General features: G+C 40.4%; 1 protein-coding gene across 3 annotated transcripts in view; it reads right to left on the bottom strand.

Annotated features, from left to right (window-relative positions):
* Positions 1-37: 37 nt before the first annotated feature.
* Positions 38-15,625, bottom strand: part of SHTN1 (shootin 1) — a 98,871-nt gene continuing 83,283 nt past the window's right edge. For 2 of the 3 annotated variants that reach the window (XM_073240337.1, XM_037011091.2), the window contains one exon: positions 38-7,013. In XM_073240337.1, coding sequence (XP_073096438.1) covers positions 6,800-7,013 — 214 coding nt within the window. In that variant the 3' untranslated portion in view covers positions 38-6,799. The remainder of the gene's footprint in view (positions 7,014-15,625) is intronic. The other variant, XM_037011093.2, reaches the window with a different exon arrangement.

Here is a 15,625-nt window from a genome sequence, read left to right as displayed (position 1 = left end):
CTAAAAAGCTTCTGTACAACAAAGGATGCCATCAGCAGAACAAAAAGGCATCCTACAGTATGGGAGAATATATTAGTAAATGACATATCCAATAAGGGGTTAACATCCAAAATATATGAAGAACTCACATACCTCAACACCCAAAAAAACAAATAACCCAATTAAAAAATGGGTGGAGGATCTGAACAGACACTTCTCCAAAGAAGAAATATGTTTGGCCAACAGGCACATGAAAAGATGCTCCACATTGCTAGTCATCAGGGAAATGCAAATAAAAACCACAATGAGATATCACCTCACACCAGTTAGGATGGCCAACATCCAAAAGACAAGAAACAACAAATGCTGGCAAGGATGTGGAGAAAGGGGAACCCTCCTACACTGCTGGTGGGAATGTAAGCTAGTTCAACTATTGTGGAAAGCAATATGGAGGTTCCTCAAAAAACAAAAAATAGAAATACCATTTGACCCGGGAATTCTACTCCTAGGAATTTACCCAAAGAATACAAGTTCTCAGATTCAAAAAGACATATGCACCCCTATGTTTACTGCAGCACTATTGACAATAGTCAAGATATGGAAGCAACCTAAGTGTCCATCAGTAGATGAAGGGATAAAGAAGATGTGGTACATATACACAATGGAATATTATTCAGTCATAAAAAGAACACAAATCCTACCATTTGCAACAACATGGATGGAGCTAGAAGGTATTATGCTTAGTGAAATGAGCCAGGTGGAAAAAGACAAGAACCAAATGATTTCACTCCTTTGTAGAGTATAAAAACAAAGCAAAACTGAAGGAACAACACAGCAGCAGACACACAGACTCCAAGAAGTGACTAGGCGTTAACAAAGGGAAGGAGTTGGGAAGGACCAGGGGAGGGAGGGATAAAGGGGTATTATAATTAGCACTCACAATATAGGTAGGTCACAGGGAAGGCAGTATAGCACGGAGAAGACAAGTGATGACTCTATAGCATCTTACTACATTGATAGAGCGACTGCAATGGCGTGTGTGTGGAGGGGGGACTTGATAATATGAATGAATGCTGAAACCACAATGTTGTTCATGTGAAGCCTTTCTAAGATTGTATATAAATGATACCTTAATTTTAAAAAAACTGAGACTAATAGAAATTGTAATTATAAGTTTGTCATGTTTAACATATATAATGATCTTAAACACACCCTAAGATTCATAGGAAATGAAGATAAAATTGGGAGACTATTTCTGAGTCACAGAAGGGCAGTCAAAAGGGAATTTGTTTACTGTATAACATAAAGGCTTATTTTATCAAGCAAATAAATTTATATTGTTCCTACATATCTCTTGATTACTTTTCTAAGTCACCTTGACTTGTGGAAACCTTAGGATCCAGAAATGACCTACCTATTTCCAGCCAGACTTCACCAAAAGGCAAACAGTTGCTTCAGGGCATCAAAAGGGGTTCTAGTGCCTGGAGGCCCAGCCCCTCCCTGGATTGGATTCTGAAATGGATTAACAGATTAATGAGAATTTCTGACACTGGCAGTGGTCAGTATACATTAAGGGGACCAAACAATGGAAAACCAAATCTGTCCACTGAGAGACTGAGAAGGAAATCCTGGCAAAAGCTCAGCCATTACAACACTGCCACTGCCTGCATGGACCTGACTGGAATAATTTGTCTGCAAATGTTTACCTAGGAACAGCTGGTCGGCCACGGTTTGTGTTCCTGCAAAACACTGCCCTTTCTTTCCTCTAGTTCGTCTTCTTCCTCTTACCCTCTTCTGCTGAGCCTGTGCCCCAAGTCCACTGCACATGAAATGTCCCAGAATGTTGCATAAGGGTACAATGCAAATTGAACAGAAGTATTACACAGTTAACGTTTAACCAAAGGCAGGCTCAGTTTTAAATGGTTCTAGAATCCTTTTTAATGGTGATGTTGACAACTCTGGAAAATTCTGAAACTGATCTCCTTTAAGTAATGTGACAAATAACATCAAAATTGACACTACTGAATTAGACAGTAAACTTTATTGTTGTTTTTATAATAGGTGTCAATGAGGAACACACATTTTTTTACTTGGATGAAGTAGCCGAAAAGGCCAAGGCCCTTGAAGGGGCAGGTGCCATGGCTGGTGAGCTGCTGGCGCCTCTGGAGCCCATCTTCCCCACAGAAGCTGTGGAGCAGTCAGTGAAAACATGAGCATCTTCCAGACAGGGCTGTACACACCTCAGTTCAAGCCACACCATTCATATTGGACTGGTAGATCTAAAATGCCTTCATACTGGTTTTGCTCTAAAATGTCACTAATTTGTATACTCTTTTTATTCTTTTAATTTCATTGGTTGGTAAAATTAATGTATAGTGTTTTTGCCTGAAATTATACCCACAAACTTTGTCTTATGGCCATCACATTTCCAAGGGGCTTTTGTTTGTATGCCAGCTCCCCTGCCCATTGCGGGAGTCATAACTCAGAAGATTCCAGTACTTTTGTTGCCAATTCCACACTCAGTCCAAACACCCCATATTTTACAAATTAGAACATCTCTGATAACAAAAATCTTTTATACTAGGAGCTCTCTGTGCCAGGAATAAGTGTTTATCTTCTGTGTTTATCTTACTTCCAGGCTAGAAAGCAGGCATAGTTTTGTAACCAACCTCATGCAGAAGAAGTATGAGAGCTTCATGGATTTTTAATAGCCAAACAGCTTCCTCTTACTTTCCTACCCTTAATTCCCTTTTCCCTGATTCCTTCCTCTAAATTTTATTTTTTATTTATATCCTTGTGGGTCTCCTTAGATTCTTTTAGGAACAACACTGAATATAAATAAACACATCAGTGAACAAATAAATATTCTTAAGGTAATTAAATGCCCAATTATTTATACTACAGCATTTCATAGGTGATTTAAACGATGAAACATATAGGTTGACTGAACTGCCTCTTTTCTAAGCCAGTGTTGGGATTATAGAATGAGTTTACCAGAAAGAAACCTATTCGAACACATACCTATGGATATAATAATGGCCAATTGCTTTATATAATTTAGATTCTATTTGGTAAAACAGTTTCCATTTGCTTTTCTCCCAAATTATATACATTGCCATGTAATGACCTGCGGGGGAGTTGGCCCCCCACCCCTAAGTCTGGATTTCTGATATAGTCTATAGGTTTTACTAAGCACACTGAGAATGTCTCCATTTGAAGAGTCATTAGTAGGGGAACTTAATGGCCTTATGGTAGAGCCAAGGCCTTACTCTCAAAGCAATGGTTTAGAATTCTTGTAGTGGCAGATTCTCAGAGCACAGGGCAGGAGAACTGGTATCACTCTAGGTTGGGAAAACGGTGTCATCGTTTATAGTTGGTACCGCCTCTCCTGATGCTTAGCAACAAACAATGGGGAATGAGAAACTGGAAGGAAAATCCATTTTAAAGGTGGAAGGAACAGGACTGGGTGTTCACACAAGACTTTGCACATGTCCACACACACGCACATACACGCACACAGAGTATGGGTGATGCTATATATGTCCAGGAACTGTGTTACAGACTATAATTAAATGAATAAAACCAGAGCAAAAATAAACAACTAGGTTAATAACTAAATAACTAAGTAAAATTAACCAAAGAGATGATTTGTTACCCCAACCAGATCAGCACTTAAGTTCAACACAGAGCACAGCCTATTCACCTTTATGTCACTTGCAGAATGGGGTCACCAATGATAGCCAGCATTTTAATTCCTTTAAGTGATAAACACAGTTTCCATTTGTATTTTCTCTCTCTACATATATATACATATATATGTTATTTAATATATACATATAACACAAGTAATATGTATTATATATATGATATCTGCAAAATAGATGAAATGAAAGAAACTAGTCATATTCCACATTAAAAAAATGACTGCGGGACTGGGAAACGTTAGTGCCCAGAAGGAACTTCAAACGAGCTGAGTCCTTAAGGACTGCTTGATGATCCTTCTAAGGTCAGTGACGGTGACGGGCAGCTGTCCACTCCCCACAACTAAGATGAAAGCTCAAGCTGTTCCACAGTGAGAGAGACTGAACATGTGTAGTGGGCATCTAAAAAAATCATCCAAACCTTGTTGTAAGATTCTGTGATATGGACTATCATTTGCCTGACATACAACTTAAAAATGGCCTAGAAAGATATCAGTACTTTTTACCAGTATTACTCCATTTCCAACAAACATTTTATGGTTAATCAAGGAGGTAAGAAAGGTGGAACTACTAGTGAGTAGCCAGAGACAGAACATCCATCCCTTTTACTCAGGCCAAACAAGGCTGGGTGGTTATTGCCCTGCCTGGCCCCTGCCAGTTAAAATTCCACAGGACTCTTCATCTCCTATGGATGAGGGGTTTGGACTGGCTCAGATGCAAAAGGCTGCTAAAATTTTTATTAAGTTCTTTTTCTTGACTAGCAAGAGCACAAAGTACATCTGTCCCTTTGCCTCACTCTGGCAGTAAAAATGTTTCAACATGAGGTACAAAACTGTTGCAGGTGAGATGCAAAACTTTGCAGGTGACACGTAATTCTTATTTCCAAGACAGAAGAAAGAAAAAATAATTTTTTAGAGAAAACGGTAATAATAAGGATGGCAGTCCCTTCCAACTTTAAAACAGTTTCAGTCAGGCGTCTACAATTTTTTTGTGCAAATAGCTAAGAATGTACCTTTAGGACACAACACCAGTCTTCCATACCTTCCCATGGTCCCATTCCAGATTAATTGCTTGTTGACAGCGGCACCCCTACAGGGGCAAAACCTCCTCCAAACTGATGTGGAAAGGCAAAAACCATAGGCAGGAAAAGGTGAGCAAGACCTACATCAGATACCTTTATATCAGATTAATTTTAAATGCTTTGTGATCACGGTGAAGGAAAGGAAGCAGCTTAGAAAAGACAAGAACACTTTCAAAGTACCAGTTCCTGATTGTTGCGTAGTCCAGCTAACACACCTCACTAAATGGCTAACTTCTTACCTAGGAAATGTGGGTGTTTTCATGACTGCAATTTTCTGTTGATGTATGTAATGAAATATGGAAAAGTGTACGTATCTTTACATTCCTAAATGTGTGTATGACTCATGCCAGCAGACGAATGACAGACACAGGAAAGAAGAGAACATGAAGAAACATGGAATAAGATTCCTCAAAATAAATCATTTTGTGGGTTATTAAAAATTACTGAAGTTATAAACTCATACATTATTAAAGAATGTCAAGTTGGGGAAATGAAACAAAAATGTCAATAACCACAACTGACCTTTAATGGGAAACTGTTGGTGCTTTTTAATAAGCGTGGTGAGGAGTTCAAATCACAGCAAAACAGAAGTCACTTAAGGAGGTTAATGCAGTCTGTAGTTAGTATATCATAGAGCAGTATTACTCAGGGAAAATTACAGTTGAAAAACATTACATTTTAATTCCCCACCTGTAAAATGATAAGTAAGTAACTGTAAAATCATCACTGGAAGAACATGGAAACAATCAAGCATAATGAACCTACAGAAAGCTAATCATCTCCAAATTAGGAAGTCCATTTACCTGCCCACCCACTTCTTCAAGCCTATGGTTAGCACACGTGCAAAAATAAATTACAACTACTGCAATTATTACTATCATTTTCTTTTGCCCTTAGGTGAGAAACACCTGACAGCTACATGCTGAGCCACGCTAACAAAACTAAACCTTTCACTTTCCTTAATAGTAAAATTACCATTACGGAATCATTGTCATAAGAAAAAAAATGCATTCAAGTACATTACCACTTATTTTAAATAAACACCAATTTTGAAACAATCAACTTTGAAAAGCTCCATAAGTTTTTTTCTTAAATCCCTGATTACACTTCTATTTATTCACTGTGGTAGACTGAAACATATTTTTAGAGAATAACTACCACTTAATTTCTTTAAAAAAAAAAAAGCAACAACAGACTTGCGTAATGTAGAACAGCGGTGAGGAAAGGAATCTGTGCCTGCTGCTTATCTTCACTGTGCCTAAAAACCATGGTGAACGATGGCACTTGTGTCACGTTGGTATGTGAGAAAACACATTGAACTCATAGCACAGAGCACATGGTTTACCAAGATAAATACTCTATTAAATTCTAGGTTTGGACTTTCACCTCCATTCTGCAGTCAGGCCACAAGAACCTTCCTACCAAAGCCCTTGGGAGGCTCTGGACACAACCAGTCACGTGTCTTTCTCAACCTGAAGTTACTGATACGTGTAATTAACTCTGACGATGGGATGACTGATGCGATGCCAGCTCTGGAGTTCAAAGCTCATCTCGGTATATCCTAGAAAGTAAGTCATGTGCCATAGTGCCTAACAATTTCCATGCTACTCAGAAGATGAGCCCCAGAACAGAAGTTTGTTTTGGGGCTCTTGGGATCACCTCAGGTGGGTTAGTTCTGTTAATCCAATCGTCCACAAGTGCTGCCATTGTTCGGCCTTACATTTGCTCAGTGGTATGCATGTTACCCTAAAAGATTATCAACATCTGGACTTTGTAATCTTCTAAAAGAAGTCACATCGAATACAGCGATTTGAAGAAAATCTTATCCCTATAAAAAAAAAAACAAAACCTACAGTGTGTATTTTGCTAAACGGCTGACTTATATTTATAGGTGAACTACTTACAAAAGTGAAATCAGAAAAGAATTGGATTCTGAATACAGTGACAAGAGAGAGCCTACGGCCCTTGCCAGTACACCAGGACTAATCATGTGCTTATTGAAAAGGACTTCTAGACGCGTCGCCTTCTGGTTTTCGGGTCAGCAGTTGGAGCTGTCTGTGTCTCTTATTTTCTCAATGCTGTCATCTTTGAATTCTGGTGTAATTTCGCCCGTGTGTTGAGTTGGCTCTTTTTCAGCAACCTGGTCTTTGGTTTGGGATTCATTTGTGGAAACAGGATTTAAAACTACAACTGGTTCGGCTTGTTTTTCACTGCCAATGTATTGTCTCGCACATCCAGTGTTACTGAGAGGCCTAGGGGAAGAACAGTTCAACAAAAACATAAAAAGCAGAGAGAAAATATTTGTCTTTCATATTCCTCGATTCAGATGAACAAAAACCCCCAAATTCTAAGTCTAATCAACATACACAAAGTAGTCTTTGAGGTGCCAGCCATTTAAAAAGAAAAAAGGAGCGATTAGATTACACATTGGGAGCAAAAGGCCAGAAGAAAGAAAGCAGAAAAAGAGCAATTAACTGTGGAAGTGTTAAAAGCCAACTGCACCTACCTGCTTAGTTACATGTTCTCAGAAGTGCAAAGCTCACAGGTTCCCATGCGTACCTCCCCGACTCCTGTCCCACCTTTGGTGAGCCTCCAGGAGCCAGTTCACCCCCTCCCCTGTGCGCCTGGGTACATCTGCTTGCAGATTAACTCTGAGGAGACTGCATCCATGAGGGAAGCAAATCACCCAGCACCCACGAACAAGAGTCGCCAGCTGCTGCCATTACTGACAAGAAATCTGGTCAGGCTTGAAGCGGGCTAAGGGAAAATAAAGAATCCAGAAAATAAACTAAAATGCTAAGTTACCACAGACTTTTCCTAAAAAAGGAGAATCCTGTTTCTTGAGAAATGTCTTACTGAATTTCAAATGCAGTTTCTTTTTCCACAGAGGCTTCCTCCTCTTTTCTGATACAAGAAGCTATCACTTTCCAAGCTAGACAGGTGATAGTTTCCTTGTGGAAACAGAGAGGTCCTGGGAACACTCTTGTCTTTTCATGTGTCAGGAAATACGGCTGTTGGCCCCTAGTGTTCTCAGAAGTCATGGCCAGAAGCCATCATCTGAAAGTGCTGAGCTGCCGACCTGGTGCCTGAAGGCTGATGGGTGTGCAGCAGGCAGGGCAGGGGCTGCCCAGACTTACCGGATCTGCTTGACAAATGCTAGATGCTAACTAGCACACCCCTTCCCTTCTCTGTATGCCAGGACATGTGCTGGTGAACTTGGCCAGGGTCTGCTTATTGCCCTACCAGCCCCTTTCCAGGAGCTGAGTTCTGCTACTCCCTGACCCCAGGGCAGGGGGGATCTGCTGAGCTACACACTCTCTCACCACCTAGTACTTCTCCCATGTTGGACTTATCGTAGTTATAGTTAGATACTGTGCAATGAGGAGTTTAATGTCCATCTCTTCAAATGAAATGTAAGTGCCCACAAAGCAGGGACTGTCCAGTTTTGTTCATGGTTATACCCCAGAACCCAGTGCAGATCCCTCTGTGCAGTTAACCAGTGAGTAAGAACAAATGAACTGGGGGAGGCTGAGAAAGAAGGGGCAGAAACCTAAGCTTTGCTGTGAATAGGTCCTATACAACAAAACCCAGAACAGAAATGACCAGCTAATGAGCAAAAGTGGCCTACATGATCCAGCCACAAAGACAAAAGACAAAAGACTCCAACCAGTTTTATCACTTTCTGACCAGTACACTATCAGACTTGTCCAAATTCTTAGAAAACCACTCCATCCAGCTAACCAGTCATACTAGGTGACTTGATCATCATTGGTAAGTGACTAACACCTAACTATCTTCTCTGGAGGTGGTAAGAACAAGGAGATGACTAGGAACCTGAGAGGAAAGCCACACTGTGGTGAGGACAGTGCTACTACGTTTTTGCCATGATTTGGCAACACCCTTATCATTCGAAAACACCACAACACTTTCCATCTACCTGGGCCAAGGACCCGCTTCTCAGATGCCTTTTACTGTCATTTGGGATATAGTTTCCCCACTGGTACCTGATTTGACTTTCTCTGACCCAAGCGATACCTGGAAGACTATCCATTAGGGTGTAGTCAGAGGAGCGGAACCACTACGATTGATATAAGGGATTTTTGTAGGAATTAGACTTCAGGCAATAGAGAGCCAGTCAGGCTATCCGTGGATTCCGTTGCTTCTGCATCTGCTGCTGGACCTGAAGGCGGCAGTTCTGGCAGCTGGAAAGGAAGCTGCAGGAAAAGTGGCGAGAGACTGCAGACAAACCAGAGCTGCATCTGTCTTTACAATCCCCAAACCTGATGACACAGGACCTGCAGGAGCAACTGCAGCCCTTCCACACGGAACTGCACACACACCTGGCCCAGCATTTGGAGAAGCTGGAGGAAGAGCTGGGGAGAGCTGGAAAAACGGGGCCAGCTGCTGCCCCAGGCCAACTAGGTGATGTGCATGAACTACAGCACCAGCCCTACAGTTTCAGACTGTTAAAAAAAAGAAAAAGAAAAAGACTATGTCACTTCTGCCTTCTAAATCTCATGCAAATATCTCCCGTGGCCAACCCGAACCTACAAGCAAATGGGCAAGGGAATTGTTGGAAATAAAGTTCCAGCCTACTTAAGGTGTTATAGTGAAAACTACATCAAAGTCTGCAGGTCAGGTCACCAGCCTGGCTCCATCACCTTGGGTCTGAGCCCTCTGCTGTGTAGGCCAGCCAGTCTGCTCTGAGCACACAAAGGAAGATTTCATCTCATTCTAGGTGGGCAACTTCCAGCAACCCGTACTGGCCTTCCTCATTTCTGTAGAACTTCCATGGATGTTTTTGTGTCCATGTGTGTCTGCAGATGAAGAGGCTGTGAACACATGCTTAAAAAGCTTTCTTCATCAGCTGGAGGCTGAAAACTTCCAGGAAGTGCTCTCAGGGCTCCAAAATGGCAACAAATGGAGGTTGATTGAACTGAAAACTCAGGAACTTTGTATTTCAGGCTAAAATTGGCCTGGAATTGTCTCACCCAAAGAACTGTTTTTCTTTCCTAAAGTAAGTTCTCAACTGCAGTAATCTGTTACTAAGTCACCTGCAGGCTACAATCTGAGATCTCCCTTGTTGGTTATTGCTGAACTTGGCACAGTGGGAGATTCTCTGACTCTATGCATTGACAGCCAGAGTAACTGGTTTCTCAAGGAGAATGACCACTGACTGGGAATCCCAATGCGTTTAGGCTAAAAGGGACTATGACAATCATCCAGTCCAACTGGTCCCGTCAGTAGATGAGGAAAATGAGGTTTGGAGAGGGGAAGAGCCTGGCCTGAAATACAGATGATCAGTGACAGGGCCAGAACAAGAATCAGGAGCTCCTATCTCCCTTCTGCCTCTTCCTTGGCACCAAGTTGTCTACCAAAGGCAACTCCTCTTAAAAACATGATAATGATGCCACAGGCTAATTTTGGCATGTCTCCTGATTTGTCTCTCTCTGAATCCCTCTTTTCAGCTGCATCTTTCATATCTGCAAATATAAAGTCTCTCCCTTCAAATTACCCCTTGGTTTTTTTTTTGTTTTTGTTTTTGTTTTGCCTTTGTTACTTGTAGCTCTTCCTAGTTTGATGTCATTAGGTTCATCCAGGTTCCCATGGGGAGTTGCCCAGGGCTCCTTCTGAAATGAGGGGCTTTCCTCATTGGTTTCATTCTAGCTCCATTCCCATCTCATGGGAAGAGCCAGAGTCCCGTCAGTAATAGGGGCAGGTTCTAGAAGGTTAAATCCAAAGCCTTTCCCCCAAAGTAAAAAAACCCAGGTGCTCAAATGCAACAATCCAATAGGAGTTGCAGTTATTTCTATTCAATTTTCCCACTTTAATTCTTTATCTAAGGGGAATGACCACAAATAAGGAATTAAAATTCAGTACTCATGAAAAGTAGGCCAGATCTTCTCCAGTGTGCCGCCAAATCTCCAAGTAAAACTTAAATTTTATAGGTGATATAAAGTAAGACTAAAACATGGGAGATTCAGGTTGGAAGGGATTACTACATGAACTAGTCCAACTTTTTCATTCATCAGATGAAGATACCAAAGAAAAATGAGTTAAATGATTGGTCTAAAGGCATTACAACTTAACAGCAGATACAGAACTAGAATTGTGGAATCTTGATTGCCTGTCCAATATTTTTCACCACAACATATTGGCAGTCATTTATGATCCATGGACATATTTCCAAGTACAACTTGGGTGCCTTTTTCGAAAGCAGCTACTTTTTCCTAACTCAAAAGCCAGAATATGGGGCTTGGGCAGGTGGGGCCACTTGCTGGTAAAAGGAAAAACTTGACTCCAAACTGTACTGGTACCAGAAGAATCAGAACAATTGCAAACAGTATTGCCAAAGCTGAACTTTATAAAGGGACTCAGTGATTTCTCAGTGTTACAAGAGATGAAAGCGCAGTATTCTAATTTTTAAAAGGCACATCATTGTTTGCATTCAATGAAATTCCTTTCAAAATCAACTTTACATGTTCCAATTATATTCAACAACATTCTAGCTAACATTTCGGCTGCAATTCAAATTAACTGATGCCCAAAAGAGCCCTGATAGACGTGGTTCTGAGCTCAATTGAATACAATCAAAGCTCATGCAACGAAGGAGGAAATGGTTATTTCATGCAAATTCTGCATATCACTCAAGCTTAATTTTACTGATAATATAAAGGTGGGACATTTTGAACATTACAGTGAATGAAACTTTTAAGCGGTGAGAGTTATTTTATAAAATGCTACCTCTGAAAAGCTGATTGCCAAACAGTATAAAAATGGTTTGAAGCATAAATGCCAAGTTCATTTCTATTTCACTTCTGAGGTAACTATCTTTCAAATCACAACAGCTGGACTATTTAACACAATCTGGTGAATCAAAGTATAGTTCTTCTCTGGTCTCCCAGTGGGACGTCTGCATTAGTGTGTGGCAGCCATCCAACAAATGACGCACAGCCGGACAGTCTGAACTCTGTTTCATTTACAATAAAAATGGATAAAGCCGCAATCATATTTACCACCTTCAAGGACAGAAAACGGAAAGATTTAAATGTGTCTTTATAAAGCAGTTTCCTAGGAAAACTCCAAAGAGGAACTCAGTTCTCTATTTTCCCTTGTGTAAAAATAAGTATTACTTTTTCCCCCAAGCCTTTTATATAGTTACTACAGCAGTGAACAGTGGCGGCATTACAGCAGAGGTAGTTTCATTGTTTCTGGCACTCACCCTGTTTTTCAGGACATTTTAATACATGTGTCCTAAACTTCCCAAAATAAAGTTTCAAACATACAATGAAACTTTCCATATTTTCACCAATTCTAATACATTTAAATATAAGGAAAGCAGAACAAAGAGAATTTCTTCAGGTTCTGTGTACTTGGGAAAACTTCGTTTTAGCTCAAAGATTTTCGATTTGGGTCAGTTTCTGTTTGAGGGAGAAATTGATATATTTTTATATTATGAAAAACAGCATTGTTAAACAAAGAATACAGCCATGGTTGAACATATGACATGAGCTTCTAGGTGGTGATTTGCCCTCAGCATTAACAAGAATTCCCCTTTGGTAGAGTTAGTAATAATGTCTGGGCAAGACCCCTGTGTCCACACTCAGCCACATGTTCTTCAGCAGAGTAACCGCAGCACGGGCATCTCAGTACACAGGCTGCATCCCAGACCACGGCGCACGTACAAAGCCTTTCCTCGCTCTTTTATTCTTCCAGCATAAGCTGGACTGCAGACATTTACAAATTCAAAAATACACTGGCCCAGGGAGGCTCAGGAAACTGGACGATTCTCACCGGCAAAATGAACACTGATAAAACATAAACTAAGATTGATTTTAGTTTCAGAAAGTTTAGTTTCTCAGGCAGAGATTCTGAAACATGTGTGAGACTTCTTTTGGCTGCTTTTCAAGTTTTTTGTAACTGCACAATTTAAGTCACCACGGAAAATCCATCCAGGTCTCAGCTATTAAAAGTTAATGTTATTTAAAAGAAATATTTTAAGTGACACAAAGAGTTCCAGAAAATTCTCCATTTATAGCACTGGCTCCTCAAGAAAGCTGCCATGCGCAAAATGCTTGCATTTTCATTCTAAGTTTTCAGAATGAAATTTGTTAATTTTTAAATATTTTTCTTTAAATGTACTATATGGTATACCTTAAACTATCCTTTAAGGTGGAAGTCACAAAGAATACCGGGTGCTATCTTTCACTTAGTGAAATGACAAAGTATATTCCAAATTAAATGTGTTTATCAGGTTTCAGAAGTTAGGTCAATTTATCCTTAGATCTGAAATTGCACTTAAGTTTTAGCTACTTCTATTTGAGTAAATAAAAAACTCCCCTCTACTGCACCATACACAAATAAAAAAAACCCACAAATACTGCAGAGACCATTGAAGGATGTTTAAAAAAAATTGTTACAAAGCACCAAAAGCAATTTGGTTCCCCATGCAGAAATATACTTTATACTAAGTTTCTTAAAATCATAGGTGTTTGCAACTGAAGGTACATGTTAGAAGGCAATTAATGCTTTGAGAGGATTGAGAATTACTCAGCAGCATTTTAACAGTCATTTTCAGATTTACTCAACAGAATTTTAACACTCTGTCATACAGCCTCCACAATTAATCTGGAAGAAGTTGCCGTCTGTACAGCAACTCAGAACAGCTGTAAGACAATACAGCCAGGCGGATCTTTCCGGCAGTCCACAGGGTAACTCCTTCAGGGGAGGAAGGGGATCTCAACTTCCAGAACATCCAGTTGTTCTGCTAATTTTGTTGTTAAAACTTAATTGTCCATGTACAGGCACACATGGAGAACCTTTGTGGCAGTCCTTAGCCGAGCAGAGCCGTTTCCTGCAGTGTCAGTACACAATTCATCAGTCCTAAGATTACAGTTGAGAGCAGAGCAAATCCTTTAATTGTATAAGAGCATCAGATTAAGCAGTAACTTCCATGCAATTCATTCTGCTAGCTAGTAGTCTCCTCCAGAAACAAACGTTTGCTAAGTACAGGGAAGGTGCCCACCCCGCCTCCGCACCCTGCACACGCATGCGCACACAAACACAAAGGAAAGGAGCAGAGGGAAGGGCGGAGGTGGGAACAACAGGAAGGAAGCCCACCCTTCCTTTCCACCACAGGGACTAAAAGAATTCTGTTTTCCATTTGACAAAATGTTGACCCAAATCCCTCTTAGGGAATAGTTACATGACCAGTCAAATTAATCTCCAGTTGAGATCAATATTTGAGAGAATAACCTTATGCCAGTTTTCCCTAAAAGTCAATTAAGAATCTCCATTTCTATTTAGTAAAATATCTAAAAAGCTCAGATTCTCTAGCTCCAAACCAAAAAAGCGGTATTTTCAATTTTATTTTTCTACATTAGTTTCACACTGGAAATAATAAAATAAAACTGAAGAGAACAGTTAGAGGTCAAACAATGATAAAATCAATTTTACTTTTAATTCAGAATCTGAAAGGCAATTAGACTTTTTTCTTTCATAGAGATGTTTGACGGATCACACTAAGAGACATCTAAAATTTATCTTTTATCAACTACACTTTGGTATTCAGTTAATGGCTCTAACAAGATGAACTCTTACAAAAATGAATCTGTGTGAGGCCAAAAGTCACATGTATTTAGAGACACCACAGATCTAGAAATTAAATGCAAATTAAAATAAAAATAGTTGCATTAGAAACAGACAGTTTCCTATTGAAATTGAAGTCCTGTAATTACTGCATGGGTTTTTATTTTTTTAATTCTTCTAGGGCATAATGTGACCTGTCTCACCCTCCCAAACAAAAAAGGCAAAGCTGGCTGCCTGTCTGGTGATTAAAAAGAAAATTTTAAAGAGTTTGATAAAGCTCAGAGTTTTGGGGATATCTGGGGATGAAGAGAAGCATGATGAATTAGAGAAATGTTAAATGAAGAGTCTCTGGCAGTTGTGGCTTACAAGCATCTCTGAGAATGACCAAGAGATGAGGACATAGCTATGCAATCAGTGCAACTCACACCAATTACGATGGACCTGCAGTTCACGTTCAAACGGATTCTCCCCTCTGAAGCAAGGTGTTAGAGAAGTAACTAGATGCAATGAAAAACCATCTTTGAGGATGACTGCCATGTTTAGTGGTAACTGTCAGAAGGTAACAGAAAAAGTGAACATGGTATGACAAAAGCTTAACGCAGTTGAGTAGGGCCACTTTTCGATGAGACTGCTCAGAGAAGAAAAAGGCAACATGGCAAGAACACAGGATAACCTTGGGCCTCTGCCTGACTGTGATGCAGAACTCCTTTAAGATCTTCCCGTGTCCTCCTCCATACTGAAGGCCCACCTGTCCTGCCTCTCTTTATAACAGCAATGTCCTAAAACAAGATGGCCAATGGACACTTAAAGCTCAAAGGAGTTAACCAGTAACAGGCCAAAGATGGAGCTGTCTCAGAGGGACAGCATAAAATGGACATGGCAAAAATCTATTTCGGGCTATAGAATGTATGTTTTTGAAATAAATGAATTCACAGTGATTCACCCTTATATTACTATGTTATATTAGCGTTTAGTAAATCACCTTCCTATGACAATGATTAGAATCAGATGATTTCAAGATATTTGACTTCTGGGAGTAAACTACTTGTGGGGGCCCGGCCTACGGCCGAGGCTGAGCCCCACTCTAGCTGGACAACGCCCTAAAGATGGCGCCTGCTTCCTGCTCACCACCCTTTCCCCTCTTCCCTGTTGGGGATTGGCCCAGCAGACTTCCGTACCCGTGCACAGCTCGTGCTGCCCGCTTAGAGTGGTGCGTGACACCTATCCGCTTAAAGGTCACGCATGATACTGTCCCAGATTGGTTGGGTGACTGAAT

Source organism: Manis javanica, chromosome 7 (assembly GCF_040802235.1).
Source record: "Manis javanica isolate MJ-LG chromosome 7, MJ_LKY, whole genome shotgun sequence".
Lineage (NCBI taxonomy): Eukaryota > Metazoa > Chordata > Mammalia > Pholidota > Manidae > Manis > Manis javanica.
The sequence above is the reverse complement of the archived record's forward strand: the minus strand, read 5'-3'. Positions and strand labels throughout refer to the sequence as shown.